The sequence below is a fragment of the Talpa europaea genome (genome assembly GCF_964194135.1).
Source record: "Talpa europaea genome assembly, chromosome: 14".
Lineage (NCBI taxonomy): Eukaryota > Metazoa > Chordata > Mammalia > Eulipotyphla > Talpidae > Talpa > Talpa europaea.
In genome coordinates this window covers 4,970,340-4,992,529 of record NC_140082.1, presented here as the reverse complement: position 1 = coordinate 4,992,529, position 22,190 = coordinate 4,970,340, and the positions used below count along the sequence as shown (strand labels likewise).

Sequence of the window (22,190 nt, the reverse complement as noted above, 5' to 3'; positions counted from 1 at the left end):
GGAGCCGCCGGCTCTGACCTCGCTCTGGCTCCTGTGCGCGCGGTGGAGCGTGTGCGAGGCCCCGCGCGGCGGGCGGGGGCGGCGGCGGCGACTGCGCGCCGCCCTGAGGAGCGTCCCGGCGGCGGCGGCGCGGCGGCTGAGGAGCGAGCCGGGCCGGGGCCTCCGCGTCCTCCTGCGCCGCGGGCCCCCCGCCTCCTCGGGGGCGCGGCGGCCGCGATGTTCTCGGTCCTCTCGTACGGGCGGCTGGTGGCCCGCGCCGTGCTCGGCGGCCTCTCGCAGACCGACCCGCGCGCCGGCGGCGGCGGCGGCGGCGACTACGGGCTGGTGACGGCCGGCTGCGGCTTCGGCAAGGACTTCCGCAAGGGCCTCCTCAAGAAGGGCGCGTGCTACGGGGACGACGCGTGCTTCGTGGCGCGGCACCGCTCGGCCGACGTGCTCGGTGAGGCCCGCGCCCCCCGCCCCGGCCCCCCGCCCCCGGCCGCCCCCCGGGACTCCGCGCGGGCTCCGGCTCCGGCTCCGGCTCCGGGCGCGGGCGCCGCCGGGGTGGCCCGCGCGGGGCGGCTCACTCTGCGCCCGGCGCCGCGCCAGCCCGCGCGGGCGGCCGCTGCCTCCACCGCCCCGTCGCGGCGCCGGGAGCCGGGGCGCGGGGCGGCCGAGCACGTGCCCAAGGTCACCGCCTGAGCCCCGGGCCGCCCGCGCGGCCGCTCGGCGGTGCCCGCCCCGGGCGCCCTCGTCCCTCCCCCCGCGACACCTGCAGCTCCCGACCTCGCGCGGGCCCCCGCCCCCCGCCCCGCGCGCGGGGATCCCTGAGCCGCGCGTGCTCCCCGGCCGCGGGGTCCCCGGCGCCCAGACCGTCGGGAGCCCCGCGCGGCCCCGCCGCGCGCTGTCGCCGGCTCGCGGGTGACCGGATCGCCGTCCCTGCCCGAGGCCCGCGGCGGGGCCGCCGGCCGGGACGGAACCCACGGTCCCGGCCGGATCGTGCCCCTTAAGGTCACTCGGGGTGGGAGAGTCTCCTTGACCCCAAATGGAATGGTCGAGACTGCAGTCAAGAAAGCGGTTTGGAGTCTTTTCAGGCCACAGGTGCTCCCTAAGGACTGTTCCGTTTACTCTTGTGCGAATGTAGAAAAGGCTGTGACTCCGAGCAGCCAGTTGCTGTGCCCTAGGATGGTTGCCATTAGGTCTCAGTCAGTAAAGCGCTGTCTTTGAAGGACATGCTGTCATTGAACTTGGGTTCAGATGTCACTTTGGTTTCCTTTCTCTGGTGGATTGAGTTCCTGATTACGTTAAGTTTCATATGCAGAGGCCAAGTTTGGCACTGGAACAAATAGCCCTGTAACTTTTTATGACAATAATTATTTCTTAATTTGATCTCAGAATAACTGCCTATTATCTTTGCTTCTACCACATGTAGTGTTTGTGAACATGGGACCGGAAAGGTGGTCCTCAGTTTAATTTACAAGTGACCCATTACCTGGGCTTAAAAAAGATGATTGAGTGTTCAGGCAACAGTATCGATGCACATTTGAGAGACACATTCACTCCTTGGAAGGTGGAGGAGCTTGCAGATGAAAATCATACAAATCCGCTCTGAAGTCAGCTTGACCCTGACTCAGTATCCTCTTTAAAGGACTGTCAGTGGCTATCATTTGTCATTGCATTTAGGAACTCTTCTCTCAATGAACTTGTAATCTGTGCTGCTTTTTCAAGTTGCAGTCACAGTGCAACAGGATAGGGCTCATAAGCTGATGGGGTTCCCCCTTGTAAATTTGCTATATGCTGCCTTTTGTGAAATATTTGTGAATTGGTGGATCATTTGGCAATTATTTTAGGTCCAAGCTTAATTTAAAATTTTTTGAAGGCTACCTTATTAGTGAAGGAAGGTATTAAAATTATGGAGGGATTTGGTCAAACCCCTTTTGAAAAATGTATAAAAACATACCATCCTGTCAGAAACTTGCCCAAATTTGAGGCTCAGCTTTGGCACTTGCTAACACTGATTTGTGGTTTTAGGTACAGTCTTCTTAGATGATTTTCTTCATCTAGACTAGAGGACAAAGGCAGAGGACTACCTGACCCTCCAGGACTTCTGCCCATCAGATCTTATCTTCCTTTTGTTTCAAAAAGACAACATCCTTTGTTATTTTGCACTTTAAATAATAGGTATTACTTCCCTTGTTACTCACTTGGACGTTAAATAGATTTCTTCAGTTTTATATCTGGTGCTATTACGGTGGTTCTTAATTTTCTTTGATTAACACATACTTCTGTGATTCACACACTGCCCAGGGCGCTCGCCCCAGAAAAACGTGCGTAGAGACAAAATTTTGCAAGGGCTCTTAGGGATTTCACTGACCCTATGAGGTCCATCTAGATCCTCTAGGTCCAGCTAGAGGTCCATGCACAGCCCATAAATTAAGAACCAGCTGCATACCCTTCCTCAAAGGATTGCTGCTAGGCACAGTCAGACAGATGGTAGCTTACATGTCCTAGTGGTGGTCTGACAGAGAGAGAGACAGAAAGAGACAGAGACTCTGTGTGTGTGTGTGTGTGTGTGTGTGTGTGTGTGTGTGTTTTGCAAGTGGGGGAAAGACATTAAGGGATAGGTTCTCTAGGACTTCTGTTCTGAAGGACTTCTCTAGGACTTCTCTTCTAGAAAACCTTCTTGGAAGATACATGAAATAGCTTCTGAGTTGGCCTCATTTGATCTGTGGCTGCCACATAGCAGTCCATATGATGACTACTTCTACTTTTTTGACACCATCCATCCCACAGCAAGATTATCTTCTTGCTGTGAAAGAGGTGATGAGTCTCAGTCAGCCTTTAATATTGCTTTCTGCTCTGGAAATTGCACTTGTAAATTGAATTGCATTAAAAGGCTATGTTGACCTCAGTGTTGTGAACCTGATATTTTTATTGATAATACATTTTCTTTGGGTTGACATCTTGTTTATTACTGAGTATCTGTGCAACTCATTGCAGTCATCTAGGACTCTTTGTTTGGAATGAAAGCTGTTTATTTCGTGTGAGAAATTAAAAAAAACACTTTCTTTGATTTAGAAGTGAACTGTTAGTCATGGAATGACTAAAAGTACTTGGTGCTTTACAGCATTTCTGAAATCCCCACTGGATTTCTTTTAGGAAAAATCAACTATGGTGGGTGTGGTGAGACACAGGAACCGCTCCTATCCCCTGGAAAATTGGCAAAGGTGCTTTCTCTTTATTAGGTCCAACAGGAGTAAGCCAGCACAAGCTGGAGCTGTGTGTACATTTCTTCCTTCTTCCCTGTGGCTAATCCGGTCTTTCATTCCTCTGTATGGCACCAAAGCCTAGGTACGCAAAAATATGAGAGCCTCCTAGTGTGAATGACTGGGCCTCCCAGAGCCCTAACCTACTTAACAATAGACTCAAACACCACTGAGAGTCGTAAAACTTAGAGGAAACCTTGGAGTCCAGTTCTTTCATTTTCTGATGAGAAACTGAGGCCTACAGAGGGTCAACTGACTTCCTTCAGGTTATTCTGCTAGTTAATGGCAGAACGGGGACTAGTACCTAGACCCCACATTTCAGTCCTCTTTACATCATACCACTGGTTACATTTTCTTGACAAGATAGATCCAAACCAGCCTGTCTCTGGTACTGTTTGTCCTAATGCTGTCCCTGCTTCAGGGTGTGTATGTGTTATGTGCATGTGTGTGTGTGTGTTTTTTTTTTTTACAACTTCTTTATTCACTCTGTGACTCATAATAAAATGCAACAGAAACTCCTCTGCATTCTAAACCACAGTTTACTGAAACCACTTTAAAAATGGTAGTGTGGTCTATGCCAAGTAAATTCTGGCCTCTGAATAGAGTTGTAGAGTAATTCTTATAAAGCTGCGAGATGTTATTATTTACATTTGATTTAACTTGAAAACTAAAAAAAATGAAAACAATATCATTTGCTAGCCTTTGGATCTGATTTTGATTATGGTCAGGATTTTGGGGTGTTTTGTGAGTAATGTCAGCCTTAAAGGTAGTTGTCTTAAGCTACAAGGATTACAGGAACAATATCAAGATCTGAATTTTATTTAGAAAGTGACTAGGCTAGGTAGAATTTGATATTGTCAGTCATGGTAATTTCAGTGTGTTTGGTAGAATCTCTAGATATCTGAAAATGAGTTGTCTTTTTAACAAAGCAGTCACCTTGGGAGAGTGTATCAGCGCTTATTTCAGCCTTTATGAAGTCCTCTTTGGAATTTCCCTCAGCTAGATAATTGTAAACCATGTCAGGAAATCAGTTTTATTGTTATATAGTCATAATTTTCTGGAAGTCAAAATTCTGCCTGATCTACCTGTGGGCAACAGACATGATTTTTTTTTTTTTTTTAAAAGGATTTATTTATTTATTTATATAAGCACTGGGTACAGTCAGAAGCACGGGAGGGTGAGAGAATTTATCAGAGCCAGAGGGGAGAGCAGAGCAGGCAGAGTGATGAAATACACTGCTGAGGGAAGCAGCGGGCGGCAGGAGAGGGCTGCTCTCCATGCGGGACCCTCGCCTGGTGGCTGGGGATCGAACTGGCGCTGCAGAGGCTGCAGGCAACCTCGCAACCCAGTGCTCAACCGCTGCGCCACCAGGGAGGCCCAACAGACATGATCTTGATTGAATTATAAAAATTGGGAGATATCATTTACTTGCCATAAAATTCACCATTTAGTGTGAAAAATTCACTGGTTTTTAGTATACAAAGTTGTGCAATGACCATCACTAACTATATAGTTCCAGAACATTTCCATCACCCCAAAAGAAATACCCTTTGCCATGTTCTTGTCCCTCCCCCTAATCTCTGGTAACAGAAAGTAGTCTCTGTAGATTTGTCACAGCATTCTGGACATTTCATATAAACGGAATCATATACTATGTGGTCTTTTGTGACTTTTTTTTTCATTTACCCACATTGCAGCATGTATTAGAACTTCATTCCATCTTATGGCTGAATTATATTCCACTTCATGCATTCACCACATTTTTTTCATCCATTTATCTATTAGTGGACATTGGGTCATTTCTACTTTTTGACTGTTAATAGTGTGGCTATGGGACCTCCCCGGTGGCGCAGCGGTTGAGCGCTGGGTTGCGAAGCTACCTGCGGCCTCTGCGGCGCTGGTTCGATCCCCGGCTGCTCCCCGGCCACCGGAGGAGGGTCCCACATGGTGTGCAGACCTCTCCTGCCGCCCGCTGCTCCCCTCAGCAGTGTCCTTTGGTCCTTCTGCCTGTTCTGCTCCCCGCTCTGGCTCTGGTGAATTCTCTCACCCTCCCGCGCTTCTGACTGTACCCAGTGCATGTATAAACCAAACAAACAAACAAATAATAAAATAAATAAATAAGACATGCCTCTAGAAAAAATTTAAAAAAAAATTAAAAAAAATAGTGTGGCTATGATATTTGTGTACAAGGTTTGTGTGAACATGTACACCTAGAAATGGGTTTGTTGGTTATATTGTAACTCTACATTAGGAATTGTTTTTAGATATTTATTTTTATGTGATTCTGATTATTATACAAAAGAAAATATTTTTTAAATGGCATCCTATATATGTTTTGAAATCATTCAGTACTTTAAATATACTTGATGTCAAAATGATCTATAGGCTTTCAAGAGAAAATTGTGGAATATTAAGGAAGTGTGAGAGTTGTGAGTTTGGTAAAAGAGCCTTTTAGGATGCATAGACACTGCAGGGTTTAAGAAGTCACTCACTAGTTGCTATCTGACTGACTTTTCTCTCTCCTGTCATTCTGTAATAAGATTACAGGTGGATAGATAGAGGAAATTTGTGCTAGTTTTTTAGACTCTTGCTCCCTGACTTTTTCCTTGTTTTGCTATATAAATATGTTTTACTTTTTTTTAAAAAAAGATTTATTTCTGTATACAAGAACTGGGGTATAGGCCAGAGGTGTGAATGGTGAGAGGATTCACCAGAGACAGAGTGGGGAACAGAACAGGCAGATTGACTGAAGTGCACTGCTAAGGGAAGCAGCTGGCAAGTCAAGAGAGGTCTGCTGTGCCATGTGGGTTGCTCCTTGGCAGGGGATGGAACTCGATGCTGCAGTGGCTGCGGAGAGCTTCATAGGTTAACCCCTTGCACCACCAGGGAGACCCTATATTTTTCTTTTAAAAAGATTTTTATAAGACAAATTTAAGTCATTTCCTCATTTTTTTAAAGAGCTATTTTTCCTTTTTTCACAAGTCTTTAGAAATTCTTGAGCTTAGTTTCAAATTTTCCCAACTTCTAGCTTCTCTCTGGCAATAACCTCTTTAAAGGTTGTTGGTGAATAACAGGTAAATCTTTTTTTGTAGAGGGAGTAATTGAATTTTAAAAGCATAGCTGTTACACTTTTTAGAAAATATCTTTGTAAAAAAGGTTTTGAACTATAGCAGAAGGTAGGATGCAGATGTTAGTTGGTTGTATTGGGGTTTTGGGGGGTGGGAGGAGGAGGGCCTGCGTGGGAGGAGGCTCTTCTCTGAACTTTAGTACTGCTTCGCAGAACTGGTCAATACATAATCTGGAGGGTTGCAACAGTATCCAAATGGAGTTTGTACTAGTGTGTGACTCAAGAAGCACTCTGCCAGGTCAGAATTTTTGACCTCTACCCATGTTCTTTGAATAAAGCTTATGTCAAGTTCAACTAAATGTCATTCATTTTATGTAGGTTTCCATGCCTTTTAGAAAGGCCTTGCCTGAGACTTTAGGTTCAGAAATTACAGGAAAATGCTTTGGGAGAAATAAGTTAGCAGTTTTTCTAAAGGAATTTGGCCTTCAAACCAGAAATTCTAGTCAGCTGAAAAATGGTATGCCTCATGAGTTTGCCTTTCAGAATTCATTTTGGTCTCATGTTTAAGAAACGGTTTCCTACATCCTAGTTTTTTTTCTTTAGATTAAAATGTTTTGATGTATCTTATTTGGAGTTGTCAAATACTTTAAAAATCTGATAGTTTTCTGTCACTCTAAGATATAAACTCATTTGTTTTCTATTGTTAGACTACATCAAAAATCAAGACTTTTTGTAAAAGTTGACCTACAGCAGAGAACTTTGACCTGATAACATACATTTTTTTTTTTTTTTAAGATTTTATTTTTGGGCCTCCCTGGTGGCGCAGTGGGTTGAGCGCCACACTGTAAAGCTGTCCGCAGCCTCTGCAGCACAGGTTCGATCCCGGCCAGCCGGCGAGAGTCCCATATGGTGAAGCAGACCTCTCCTGTCTCGCCCACTGCTCCCCTCAGCAGTGTATTTCTTCAGTCTGCCTGTTCAATTCCCCACTCTGTCTCTGGTGAATCCTCTCACCCTCCCGTGTCTCTGGCCTGTACCCCAGTTCTTGTATACAAATAAATAAAATATTTTTTTAAAAAAGATTTTATTTATTTTTGTGTAGAGAAACTGGGGTGTAGGCCAGAGGGGCAGGTGGTGAGAGGATTCACCAGAGACAGAGCTGGGAGTAGAATAGGCGGATCTACTGAAATACATAACACTGCTGAGGGGAACAGCAATCAAGACAGGTCTTGCCACACCATGTGGGTTAGCCCTTCCTGACCTGGGATCAAGCTCAGGCTGCAGTTATGGTACTGCTGAGACTTAACCCCTAGGCCACCAGGGAGGCCCCTACACTTACTAATTTAAACTTGAGTTGACAGGGGCCTCCCTGGTAGTGCAAGAGGTTGGGACGCAATCTGTGAAGCTGTCCACAGTCTCTGCAGCACAAGTTCGATCCCCTGGTCCTCCAGGGAGCAGCCCACATGGCGCAGCAGACCTCTCCTGACTCGCCCGCTGCTCCCCTCAGCAGTGTACTTTGGTCAGTCTGCTTATTCTGTTCCCCGCTCTGTCTTGGTGAATCCTCTCACCCCCAGCATCTCTTGCCTGTATCCCAGCTCTTGTATGCATAAATAAATACATCTTTTTTAAAAAATAAAAATAAACTTGAGTTGACAATTGGCATAGCTCTTTCCATTTAGTTGAAAATATTAAAAAAGAAAAGAAATGCTAACTGCCTTTGAATAATATCCCAATGAGGTTTCTGGAGCAAATGGGGGCCAAAGAAGCTTTTTTTCCTTAGAGCAAAAGTACTTCACTGTTTCTCCTAAGCATTTTAGTATCTTAACACAAAACATGACTCATCCTACCAGTGCTTTATGTAGTTCTTCAGATTTTACTCTGTGTTTATGTTTTACCTTAATTTTTCTAACTATGAAATAATTGCTGTTCCTGTCTTGGCTTAATCTATATCTGTTTCCTCATCTCTAAAGTTGACTCATCAATAAGGTCCTTACAGCTAATGTCATAACTGGAAACCCAAGTCTCTTGCTTGTATATTTAGTGCTTTTAAACTAAATGGTTTGGTTTTGTGCTTATAAAAGTAACATCTTCAGAATAGGACAGTATAAAATACCTGTAACTCATAACTCACCTCTGTCAGTGTGGTTTCCTGCAGCCTTTATATTTTCTATTGTATGTATACGTATTATTAAATAAAATTGGGTTAATGTTTTTTCTGCTCTATAATGTTATTTTATGTAGTGTAAATTGAGCATGTTCCCATGCTGACAGGCATAACTGCATCATACTTTATTGCATGTACAATCCATAATTTATTTAATCACCTCCATTTTTATTTACTTAGATAGTTTCCAGTTTTCTTTTATAAGTAACACCAGTAATGCTAGTGTGAATATCTCTACATCTAAACATTTTCTTAGGATAAATTCCTTGAGGAGGAGTTCTTGAGTCAAGGCTATAATCATTTGCAAAGCCTTTGATACAGATAGTAACATAGATCCCTCAAGAAAGGTAATACTACTTTGTACTTTTCAGTTACTATCAAATTGTCCTCCTCAGTAAACATACTGTTGATCTTCAGTCTGTCATATTTAACAGTTTATAAATATTTTATTAAACAGTTGTTTTTGAGGTGAATAAGTTTGTAACTGGTGAACAGTTCCAGAATTGATTGAATTGTTGGTATGAATCCCAAGGACTACGAAATGACTATAAGAACTTTGCCAGAGACTACAAAAGTGACTTACTACAAAGAGGGCTTTCTGTGGAAGGGCCCAGTACTATTTTGACTCAGGCCAATCCCAACACATTTTTGCACTGATTTTTCTTTGACTCGTTAACAGGCTATTTTGGAAAGAGAATTTCTTTCTTTTTGTACTACTATTATAGTTGTACATTTTGAACTTTCAAGCATTCTATCATCCAGCAAGTTTTTTTGACATAACAGATATTTGAGGTAGACACAAAAAGCTGTGTTGAATGAGACAAACAAAAAATGTTTCTATTTTCACATCAATGTTTGGGTAGCAGTTTGGAATAATAAAATGGCTTTGAGATATTTCCCTAAGAGCTAGAAAACTCTTCATAACTTCTAGATTGACCATTAGTTAGTAATAGGGTTTTTGGTGTTTCTTTGAACTGAAAAAAATCCAAAAAGATAGGTATTTAGGTACATTGTTTAAAATACCTGCTTCTCTTGGTTCTTCAATGGCAACTTTGCTGGCATTAGTTTTTCTTCATGCACACTAAAATCATCAATCAGTAATGGTCTGTGCATAACAAGGTTAGTGTGTTTTGTGAATACATTTTACACATACATAATTTATTTAGGGACTCCCTGGTGCGCAAGGGGTTAAGAGGCAACCTATGAAGCTGTCGGAAGTCTCTGCAGCCCGAGTTTGATCCTGGCAGGGGAGATACCCACATGGTACAGCAGACCTCTCCTGTCTCCCCACTGCTCCCCCTCAGCAGTGTATTTCAGTCAATCTGCCTGTTCTGTTCCCCACTCTGTCTCTGGTGAATCCTCTCACCACCACCACCACCTCTGGCCTGTACCCCAGTTCTTGTATGCTTAAATAAATAAATCTTTAAAAAAAATTTAATAGTTTTCAGAATTCAAAATCATGCACAATGAAGTCTCACTCCAACCTTTATCCCCTGCCTACGGAGTTCTCCTAAGAGGTGACCAGTGTTTCCATCTTCTTGTGTATCCTTGTAGGGAACGTTTTTACATATACAGTAAATGAATATACTTGCAAGTTGAGGGAGGAGTAACATGGACTTAGCAACCTTATTAAAAAAAAATTGATGCAGAGGGCATAATAGAAGAACGGAAGGCAAAAGACAAGTTAGTTAGGAAACTGCTGAAATAGTCTGAGTTAGAGGGGGCTATAAGTAGGGCAATGGGAAGTAGTGCTTCAGACACATTGCAGACATAGTCGACAGGCCTTAAGTGAGTGAAGAGGACAAGAGAAAAAGGAATTGAAGTTTTGCATCTGAAGATTCCTTAAGATAGTCTAGCCCAAATACGGAAGCAAGGGGTGGGTTGCCTGCCCTTAATCACATTGGGAAATGCCAGAAAATAATCAGGTTTGGGAAGAAAAAGCAGAATTGCTTGGTGCAAGAGGCACCTCAGAAGCAAAATCATCTGGGTCGCGGTATGCTTGCATCTAGCTGGCCTTATATTGAATCCTGAGTGCTCAGGCCATGACTCTTATTACAGTGATCAGTGCAGGTACATGGTTTAGTTTTATCCTTGCTAGAAGGCCCAGCCCCACCATAGGCACAGGAGGCGGGGTTTGGATTCCAACCTCCTGTGTTGCAGAGTTGAAAACCAGGCCATTGCCTGGGATGGTTAGCAGTGTGGAAGAGACCCAACATGGAGGGGCTCACAGTATAAAGGAGGAAGGAGACAGGAACGTTATGACAGAGGTGCTGCTGTCTTTGTAGTTCCCTAAGGAAATGGCTAGACCCATTTATTTATGGGTCTTTGAGAAAAGGAGAAATTTCTGAGGCTGAGCCCTGGCACATAAATAGGCAGTAGGCTCTTACAAGATTTGTTTAATTTACTTCAGAGTCATTTATGGCTTTAAAAAAAAAATTCTTCAGAGCAATTGCATCTTTTTTGTTGTGTATTTTTTAGAGACAAATATATATTTGTTCCTTCCAGATTGGAAATGTTGCTGTTAAATGTTTAATGGGTTATTGAATAGTGGTGGATGTGTGACCGGAAAAGCTGAATGAACCACTCATCTTTTATACATTATCTTTGAGTGGGGATTGTCTTTTGGTTGTGACAACGGACTAGTGTTTGTGGTGCTTGCAGCCTGCAAATACTGGTCAAAGAATCTTTCTTCTGATTGCTGCAGGCTAGACTGGTCTATATGCTGCTATTTGGTCTTAAAGAGAGATATCACTTTGATTGATTGCCTGTTGTTGCCGTGCGCCAGGCTCTGTTGCAGGTACTCTTTAACCATTATCCCGTTCCTCATACCAACCCTGCAGTGATATGGCATTATTCCTATTCACAGGTAAAGATTTGGCGACTCAGAGAGCTGCACAAGGCATCCTTACTTCATTCACTTCATCCTAGTCCAAAATTTATTTCAGGAGACTGTGCTCTTGCTCAGTGTAACACAGCCTTTCAAGTTAGATCAAAAACGTACAAACTTACTCGCTGAGTCCGAATACTATTTGTCATTAGTTATTCCTAGGGTAATAGTTGAGCAAAGCCCCTTAGTTAAAGCAAATAAAGACCCATGGCACCTTTGTTGAACTAGCCCTCCAAGGGCCTAGCCTGTAGGACCTTGGTGACCTCAGGCTAGCCCTTTTCTTTCTGGGACTGCCTCAATGCCTTAACACCTGCTGTGCATTGTTTGGACTGATTGCTGGTTTGAGATTCCTGGTAGGAGTAGGATAGGCATTTACCTGGTGGTCTAGTTTTTCTGCTTTTAGAGCTCCTACCCTAACCTTTAGGGACTTGTCCTTTTAGTCAGAGTTGCAGAGAACCCTAAATGTCTCTGGCCTCTTACACTAAAATGCCCCATTCTCATCCTTCGAGGCTCATATTAGACGTTTCTCTCTCCATGAATACTTCTCTGATTCCTTCAGCTAGATGTAATCTGAACCTCCTTACTTTTGATTTTTTGGTGGCATATTTATTTTGCTTTAGTATAGCTATTTATTATAAACCCCTCCAATATCCCTTCCATACCATAGTCATTACCACTTGATTTTAAGTTCCATAGGCAAGAAATTTTCTGTTATGTGTAAGTCCTTGTAGTTCCCTTTCACCACACTGCCTTGCATATAGAAAATTCAATAAAATTAACTTTAATATTAAATGTAAAAGTAAAATGTAATTCTAAATGAATTTATATTGAATGGTAGTTTTTGTCATCTCTCAGCAAGGTAACCTGTGTTCATTACTGGAAAATAGGAAAGTATGGAAAAGGAAAAAAAGTCCTTGCTGTACCACTCAAAGACCATTCTTTAATTGAACGATATATGTTGTACCATATAACTGTGCTACTTCTCCATGTGGCAGGCTTTACTCAGAATGATTTTCTCAACAACAAAAAAAAGTACATCTGTGCCAGGATTACCTGTGCCTCTTGACCTCTTCCAGAGGATGGTATTTTAGTAAAGGTCAGCCCTTATTTTTATAGAGTGAAAAAAGTGAGGGTTGGGGGGGGATAAAAAGTACCCTTGGGTGGAGATATGGATTAATTGTCAAAAATATTACATTAACTTTTAAGACCGGAATTTTAGGTCTAATCTTATAAATTTTATTTTTTAAGTTCTTTTTAAAAATATTTATTTTATTTATTTTTGCATATAAGAGCTGGGGTACAGGCCAGAGGTGGGGGTGGGATGAGAGGATTCACCAGATACAGAGTGGGGAGCAGAACAGGCAGAATGACTGAAATTCACTGCTGAGGGGAGCAGCTGGAGAGCCAGGAGAGGTCTGCTGCGCCATGTGGATCACCTCCCTGGCCGGGGATTGAAGTCGTGCTGCAGAGGCTGTGGATTGCTTCATAGTGCTGAGACTTAACCCTTTGCACCACCAGGGAGGCCCTGATCTCATAAATTTTATTTTATTTTATTTTTTAAAGATTTATTTATGCATACAAGAACTAAGGGTACAGGCCAGAGGTTGCAGGAGGTGGGAGGACCCACCAGAGACAGAGTGGGGAACAGAACAGGCGGATCTATTGAAATACACTGCTGAGGGGAGCAGCGGGCAAGTCAGGAGAGGCCTGCTGCGCCATGTGGGTGACTCCCTGGCCGGGGATCGAACTCCTGCTGCAGTGGCTGCGGACAGCTCCACAGGCTGCATCTTAACCCCTTGTGCCACCAGGGATGCCCAGATCTCAGAAATTTTAAAAAGAAGGAAAAATTTTCTCTCAGTCTAAAGGACCAATACACATCAGGACTTCATTTGTTACTTTCTTACTTAAATGTTAAATTATAAGTTATTATATAACATTTTCTAATACCTAGTAACCAACAAAAGCTTCAGCTTTAATAGAAGCTTTTAATTCTGTAACACACTAAGAGCCTTGCTTCTGTTGTTTTTAACTTAGAAGTGTGAGACAGACAGACACACACGCTCCAGATGATTTTTCTGTTGCTTCCCCTCCGGAAAGCATTACTAACAACATTTAGCATTCGAAGAAGATACTGCTGCAGGTCAGAAAGCAGTGAAGTTACCGGTTCTTTGAGTTCACCTTTAGCTCTGCAGGTTGTGTGGCAGAAGACAGTGTTTCACACCCAAGTCCATAAAATAAGCCCTTCCTTGGATTCACCTTCAACCATCCTTCCATAGTAAATCTTTGGTATTTAAACAGAAGTGCTGAAATTAAAACAACATTTTTATTTTGAAAAGGTTGACTTTGAGTTTCTTTCCCATCACAATATCATTTCTGAATTCTCTTTCCAGCATTTTTCAGTGCTTTTTAAGACAAAGCAACTGCCTAGAAATTATCATCCCTAGTTAATGAAGTATTCTGAACAGGTATGAGTTTGTCTATGTGTGCAATGTGCACGTAAAATTGATTAATAAATGTTTTCATGTTTACTAAATGAAAAGGGAACTGTTTGGAATTCTAAAATATAAAATAGGACTATTTAGTCCTGTTTTGAAACCTTTTTTGAATTTAGCTGTCCTGGGCAGTTCCATTTCTTTAGTGGAATTTGAGTTTTGCGTATAGGTTCCTTTATCACGGAGTTGAGCCTTTCTTCCTTTCTATCCTTTTTGCTTCATTGCGTTAGTTTTTGAGTTAGCTGTTCTGCTTAGAGATCTTGGGTTCTTTACGTAAACTTGGTCTCTGGAGAATCAAGATGGAGGTTTCATTGTGATTAATACAGAGTAGTTGCTTTGGGGAAACTTCTTGCAAAGGGAATATATCACTTGCTTGTTAAAGCAGGAAGAACATCATAATCTGTAATTTCACCTCTAGAGAACTGAAAGGACTGTTAGTCTAAGCAAGTTGTACTTTTCTGAATAATTCAAACGTTGATTATGTTGTTGTGTTGTTTTCAGTAATCCTGCTTTTTGTTCCCTTTGGGATAATTACTTGCAGATACAACATTTTACAGTCCTGAATCACAGGGGAGTGTTCTTAAAATCCCAAATAGTTGAAGCTTCAGAAATGTTGATACAAATGTCAACTGTCCGATTTGATAGAAATTGAGTTTATAATCTGATCTCACTTTTTTGTAGTTACAGTTCTTTATAATGTGATATCTCTAAACAAATAGGGTAAAATCTAAGTCCATTAGATTATATTTGAAGAAGACCCTCAGCATAAAGAAGCCGACTGCAGCACTGCAATAAACACTGCCTAGCCAGTTCCATATTAGATGGACACGCTCCAGAAGTGTAAAACCAGATATCTCTATTCCTCCAGGTAGAGGGTCTCCTGCTACTTCTATTGTTCAACTCTTGTGTTCCTGCCAGATTCATACTCAGTTTCTCTACTGGCAAGTTCAGTTCACTATTAGGTAACCATTCCAGAAAGATAGATGTGTTTAACTGATAGGGGGGGAAAAAATCCCTGTAGGGACCTTCTCCATTAGAGTGTGAAATACCTGTAAAATGCCTTGAGATCACCAAAGATGCAAGAAATGAAGCTGAGGCACCTCCCTGGTGGCCTGGGGATTTAAGTCTCAGTGCCCTGCCACGATTTCCCCACAGCCCACCATGGCCTACCGCAGCAGCCTGAGATTGATCCCAAACAGCGGACCCCTCCTGTCTCACCTGCTGCTGTTCCCCTCAGCAGTGTATTTCAGTAAATCTTCTCTACTCCCCACTCAGTCTCTGGTGAATCCTCTCACTTCCCCACACCTCTGGCTTACACCCCAGTTCTTCTACACAAAAATAAATAAAATCTTTTTTTAAAAAAAGAAATGAGGCTGTTGCCTTTGGGTACTACTTCATATTTAAAATTCTGCCAGAGGGCCTCCCCTGGTGGCGCAGTGGTTGAGCGCTGAGCTGCGAGGCTGCCCACAGCCTCTGCAGTGCTGATTTGATCCCCGGCTGCCTGCGAGGGTCCCACATGGCGCGTTAGACCTCTCCTGCCTCCTGCTGCTCCCCTCAGCAGTGTACTTCTGTCCTTCTTCATGTTCTGCTCCCTGCTCTGGCTCTGGTGAATTCTCTCACCCTCCTGCGCTTCTGACTGTACCCAGTGCTTGTATAAATAAATCTTTAAAAAAATAAAAATAAAAAAAATAAAATTCTGCCGGAGTCTATTTTTGGATAAAATTAAATAGCCAGATTTTTCATCATTGGCAGTCATATTAAAATTGAAATTTAGTTGTCTTTGGGCATCACTTTCTTCTGAAGAACATTTGCTTTGTAACTTGCATGTCAATCTGAATTCCAGTGTAATAGGAAGGGTTTAAGAAGAATGGCAGGACAGTGCTGGAGAGACCAAGTTGATGTTGGTTTAATTCAAAGTCTTTTTCAAGGTGAGCCCTTTGCAACTGCAGCTAGGTTGCCATATGTAATTGGAAAGATGGGATTTTTAAACTGCTTACCAAATCTTTTTTCCTTGAACTTTTGCCCTAGAACACAGCTATTAAGTAAAATTCTGAGTTACATTTAAAAGCTAATAAGTCATTTTTAGGGCCTCCCCTGGTGGCACAGAGGTTGAGCGCTGGGTTGCGAGGCTGCACTAAATGAATGAATGAATGAATGAATGAATGAGTAAATAAATAAATGAAAATTAAATAAAAACACATTGGGAAAAAAAGCTAATAAGTCATTTTTAAAAGTACAGTAAAATTTTGGTTTCGTGTGGTTATAAAGACAAAAATATTTAGAAAACTTATTTAGAAAAATGAAAATTGGGGGCCTCTCCTGGTGACGCAGTGGTTGAATGCTGGGCTGCGGGGCTGCCCGCAGCCTTTGCAGCTCTGGTTCAATACCCGGCCACCGGCTAGGGTCCCACATGGCGCGACAGACCTCTCCTGCCGCCCGCTGCTCCCCTCAGCAGTGTATTTCGTCAGTCTGCCTATTCTGTTCCCTGCTCTGGCTCTGGTGAGTTTTCTCACCCTCCCGTGCTTCTGACTGTACTCAGTGCTTGTATAAAAAAAATAAATCTTTTTTAAAAAAAAAGTTTATTTAAAAAAATGAAAATTGGATTTTTAAAACTTTTCTTATTCTAAAAAGGCATATTTAGGGCCTCCCCGGTGGCGCAGCGGTTGAGCGCTGGGTTGCAAAGCTGCCCGCGGCCTCTGCGGTGCCAGTTCGATCCCCGGCTGCTCCCAGGCCACTGGAGGAGGGTCCCACATGGCGCGCAGACCTCTCCTGCCGCCCGCTGCTCCCCTCAGCAGTGTACTTCGGTCCTTCTGCCTGCTCTGCTCCCCGCTCTGGCTCTGGTGAATTCTCTCACCCTCCCGCGCTTCTGACTGTACCCAGTGCATGTATAAACAAAACAAACAAACAAACCAGCAAACAAAATAAAAGCATGCCTCTATAAAAAAAAAAAAAAAAAAAAAAGGCATATTTAGGGCCTCCCCGGTGGCGCAGCGGTTGAGCGCTGGGTTGCGAAGCTGCCCGCGGCCTCAGCGGCGCCGGTTCGATCCCCGGCTGCTCCCCGGCCACCAGAGGAGGGTCCCACATGGCGCGCAGACCTCTCCTGCCGCCCGCCGCTCCCCTCAGCAGTGTGCTTCAGTCCTTCTGCCTGCTCTGCTCCCTGCTCTGGCTCTGGTGAATTCTCTCACCCTCCCGCGCTTCTGACTGTACCCAGTGCATGTATAAACAAAACAAACAAACAAATAAATAAACAAAATATGCCTCTATAAAAAAATAAAATAAATAAAAAGGCATATTTAAATGACACACCAGAATCATTAATTTTCTTTCAACTCTTCACCTAAACAAATTTAGGTCTATGAAATAAAACATTTTATTAGAAAATCATAATGCTATAAGTATTTTCTAGTTGATTATTTCCCATTTCATAAGACTGATATTTCCACCCACATGGTACATTTGGGTGGGTAAATCAGTTAAACGGAATCAGTTGTTTGGTGATGGATAAAAACTAGACTTTCAGTGACAAACATAAGATAGTATATACAGATGTTGATTTGTAAGGCTTCATACCTGTAATGTATATAATGTTACAAATCCATGTTACTTCATTTTTTTAAAATTCTGATATTCTGGCTATTGGTGTGAATAACAGAATTCTTGGTGGGGGATATAACACTGAAGGAATTTTCTGTGCCCTATGGGCTCCTCTTATCCTTTTTTGTTCAGCTATTTCAAATATATAACCACTTAGTCTAATAATGGTTTTTATTGCATTTTTGGGTCAAAAAACACTTAAGCTAGAGTGTATGGACAGAATTTTATTAGTGGAAATTTAAGATAATTGCAGTGATTTAAAGATATAACTTAAATAGGCCTTTCCAGTTGTCAACCCAGTCCACCTTTTCAGCTTCATCTCTCATCACCTCTGAAGAAATAGTATCATTCTGACAAACTGAATTACTTGCTTGTTACTTAAATTTAAATCATTTATCAGATTTGCAGTTATAACTTGATGTCTAGAGTAAGATGCAATTCGCAAATGAGCTATTTAGCCAGGAATTCTCATTCCTAAGATAAGATACCTCCTTCCCCCGTAACTCCTTGAACTTACTGCTGTCTATATTCCACCCGTATGGTATCAGTTCTCTTTGTCGAAGGCCTGGCCCTAATTGCTTCCCAGCTGCAGACTCATAGTTCCTGACTTTAGACAGATCTTTTCCACCAGTGCCTGAAACTTAGCACACCCGAGACAGAATTGAGTATCTTCTAAAGGGGATTTCCATTCCCTTTCCAACTAGGGATCATCTGCTCAGTCCTCATTCCTGAAATCTAGAAACCCAATGCTAGGAAATGTATTGGTGTATAAAGCGGGTATCTTTGTATCCATTCCTTTTTTATTTCCAATGATTTTCTACTTTCCTCTGACCTAAAGGTCTTGCAGCTGACATCAGACTTCTAACCTCTCCCCTTCTCCCAACCCTTTCTCTCCACTATCAGATCATTTTTCTACCCAGGAACCTTGATGACTTTGATTGCCACGGTGTTGTCCAGTAGAAATAGACTATAAATAACACATTTAATTTTAAATTTTTTAGTAAGTACATGAAGAAAGAAAAATGAAATAGAGGCAGTTAATGTAAATTCATCATCTAAAAATGTCTACATATTCAATAGCATATATTGATATACTAATACTAAATGCAAAGATATTTTACAAAATTTTTTTGTACTACATTTTCGGAATCCAATATGTATTTCACATTTAACACCCTATCTTTTTCCAAACTAGCCATATTTCAAACTCAGTATCCCATGAGGCTAGCAGGTCCCCTATTGGACAGTACAAGGCCACAGCATACAGTTTCAAGTTCTTGGACTGCAATTCTGAACACTCCACACTTCAGCTCCTGTCCTGTGTGTTTTAAGTTTTCTTCACTCACCCAAGCCCCAGCCTCACCTAGTTGTCTGCCGTTCTTTTCCTGTCATTACTCTTCCCTGCCTTGGAAATCTGACTTAACTTCTGAAACCTAACCTGAAAGTGCCTTCCTGAGTGAAGGCTTGCTCCACTCTCACAGTACCCCAGAGGCATTTACCAGCCACTCACTCTTAACCCTCTTGCATTTATGGGAGCCATTCGTGTAGCTCCTGTGTGAGTGCACATTCTAACTGTTGAAAGGTCAGCTCCTCAGAGTCACAACTTGTCCCCTTCAACCTTCTCTGTTTCCTAGTGTTCTGTGTGGCCTCCATTTGCATTAGGGATGACCTTGTCCTTTGCTGTTTGATATATTTGGGAGCTCAAGCAAGAAAATCTCTCCTTTAATAGTTGTTTTCTTTACCTTTGAAATGCAATCTGAATGAAATTTCCCTTTATATCTAGATTAATTCTGCTGTTTTAAACAGTGTTCTGTCAATTGAAGCTTTTTCTTATGAAAAAGGAAATACTCATTTCCTCATAGAAATTACTGCCTAATATGAATTAAACTAGTTTCAAATGTACACATGTAGTAGATTATTCTGGTTTTAGCCTGATTCTAGCCCCAAATAAGACTCTTCCTATTATATAATTTGTTCTTTATAAGTAAATTATACGTGTTTATTAAGACCTTTTTCCCTATAGCTTTTTTGAAAAGTTTATATGTTTTTTGAATCTCCTTTTCCTCTAAAGAAATTTGGCCGATGTAACTTTGCTTGGGATCTTCTTCCCATGTAAAAGCAGACAGGTGCCTGAAAGGTTGTGCTCTATTCTGGGAGAAATCTGATTAATGTTGAAGGACTGAGTCAGGTCAGCCTCTGTAAGCTGCTGACAGATTATTCAGTGAGCGCCAGGATTGACTGTCAGCACTATCTCAGATTTTAATGGTTTTCTTGTGAAGGGCATTTATAGATGAAATTAGTTTATATTTAAAGTTTGTGACTCTTGGATTAGAGGCCAGCTAAGAAGATATTTTTCCCTTGAGGAGGCAGTAGTTTGCAAAGAATGAATGATTAATCAGATGGAGTTGTAAAGATTATAACTGTGTTTTGTGTTTTAACCCACATTGTTGCATTTTGAATTATGCAAAATCTTACTCAAGAAATTCCTACTGAACAATCCTCAGTTCTCTTAAGAATTTCCTCACAACTTCCTGAAAAAAAGCAGAGATAAATACTTCTTCCTAAAAGGGTAGATCTGTCATCCTTATGCTTTTCTTTCCTCCACCACTGCTGTTCCCACACACAGGATACTTGGTGAAACCTTTTGCTTCACGATCCCAAATCCCTGTGATAGCAGCTACCAATTCTTGCTGAGCCACCGAGACAAACTCTTCGCTCATCCTCTCCTTCTGAAAGGCTCTTGCTGTCCACACAGCAAGTTGAAGGATATTTTTTTTTTGTAATCATCATCATTATTTAAAATGTACAATGGGGCCTCCCCGGTGGCGCAGCGGTTGAGCGCTGGGTTGCGAAGATGCCTGCAGCCTCTGCAGCACCGGTTCGATCCCCGGCTGCTCCCTGGCCACCAGAGGAGGGTCCCACATGGGGCGCCGACCTCTCCTGCCGCCCACTGCTCCCCTCAGCAGTGTACTTTGTCAGTCTGCCTGTTCTGTTCCCCGCTCTGGCTCTGGTGAATTCTCTCACCCTCCCGTGCTTCTGACTGTACCCAGTGCTTGTATAAATAAATAAATAAATAAATAAATAAATAAATAAATAAATAAATCTTTAAATAAATAAATAAAATAAAATGTACAACGAAAAATTTCAAATATATCTCAAATTAGAAAGATGACTGTACCATTCATTGAACTTCAATTTTCCATTCATAAGCCAATCTTGTTTCATCTACTATTCCATCAACCTCCCCTCCCCATTATTTCAAAACAAATCCCAGATATTATATCGTCTAATTGATTTAGATTTGCCCCAAAATGAAATTTTGGTTATTTGTTGGTCACAATAGGTAGGGAAGTGTCCCAGTAGTGATAACTGCCCTTCCAATTGTTTCCTCTTTTTTTTTAAAAAAAAATATATATTTATTTATTTACAAGCACTGGGTACAGTCAGAAGCATGAGAGGGTGAGAGAATTCATCAGAGCCAGAGCAGGGAACAGAACAGGCAGACTGATGAAATACACTGCTGAGGGGAGGGTGGCAGGAGAGGTCTCTCACGCCATGTGGGACCCTCGCCGGTGGCCAGGGATGGAACCAGCACTGCAGAGGCTGCGGGCAGCTTCGCAGCCCAGCGCTCAACTGCTGCACCACCAGGGGAAGCCCCTCAGTTGATTCCTCTTAATGTTTTCAGGGGGTATTCCATTTTTGTATGATAAGTGCCATCACCAGAAAAAGAGTATAATGTGCCCTTTTTACATAAAGCCAGTTTTTCATGTATAGGCATTCTCATACTTTTACACCAAATACATTCTTTAAAAATGTTTAGAAAAGTTGAATGTACGAAAAACACAAAGTGTATGGGGAGGATGCTTCCAGCTCAGAAAGCCTTAAGACTTAATAAAATCCCTAATATTTTATTATAAAATCAGTACACACTCATAATGAAAACAAATTTAAACAATACAGAGTGGTGTGAAGTAAACTAAAATCTTCCTTTGGTTCATTGACTGCTTACAGTCCCTTATTTCTAAAACAAATGCTTTTTCTCAGAGGTTCCAGAATGGCTCCAGCAAGTTCATTTATGCTCATTTAAAGCTTTATCTGTAGGTGACATTTTTGTTCTCTTGGTTTATTTGAATATAAAAGACAATTGAAAATTGATTTTAGGGTCTCCCTGGTGGCGCAAGGGGTTGAGACGCAACCTGTGAAGCTATCCACAACCTCTGCAGCACGAGTTTGATCCCCAGCCGGCCAGGGAGCAACCCACATGGCGCAGGAGACCTCCTGACTCGCCCACTGCTCCCCTCAGCATTGTACTTGGGTCAATCTGCCTGTTCTGTTCCCCACTCTGTCTCTGGTGAATCCTCTCACCACCGCCCCACACACACCTCTGGCCTGTACCCCAACTCTTGTATGCATAAATAAATAAATCTTAAAAAAAAAGAAAATTGATTTTAATGTTGAAGAGAATGACTAAGTTGATCTTGGAAGGAGATGGAAATGGTATGATGTTTACCTTGGTATCTTACTTTCTTGAACACTAATTTCTTCCTGATAAAAGAAGCCTATGCAGACTCTGAACTCATGAACACTTCTGTGCACCTGTGATAGTCTTGACGAGTACTTCCCAGTAGAAGAATTATGTGAACCACACATGTCATTTTAAATCTCATAACATAAATAGAAATTAAAAGTAAAAAGAAACAGGTGAAATTAATTTTTACAGTGTATTCTCTGTGGTATATTAGAC

The 22,190-nt window shown here is 42.3% G+C and overlaps 1 protein-coding gene across 1 annotated transcript in view; it reads left to right on the top strand.

Annotated features, from left to right (window-relative positions):
- Positions 1–216: 216 nt before the first annotated feature.
- PPTC7 (protein phosphatase targeting COQ7) overlaps positions 217–22,190 on the top strand; it is a gene marked incomplete at both ends in the record, with an annotated part of 34,577 nt that continues 12,603 nt past the window's right edge. Inside the window, one exon of the mRNA XM_084254306.1 lies at positions 217–439. Coding sequence (XP_084110432.1) covers positions 217–439 — 223 coding nt within the window. The remainder of the gene's footprint in view (positions 440–22,190) is intronic.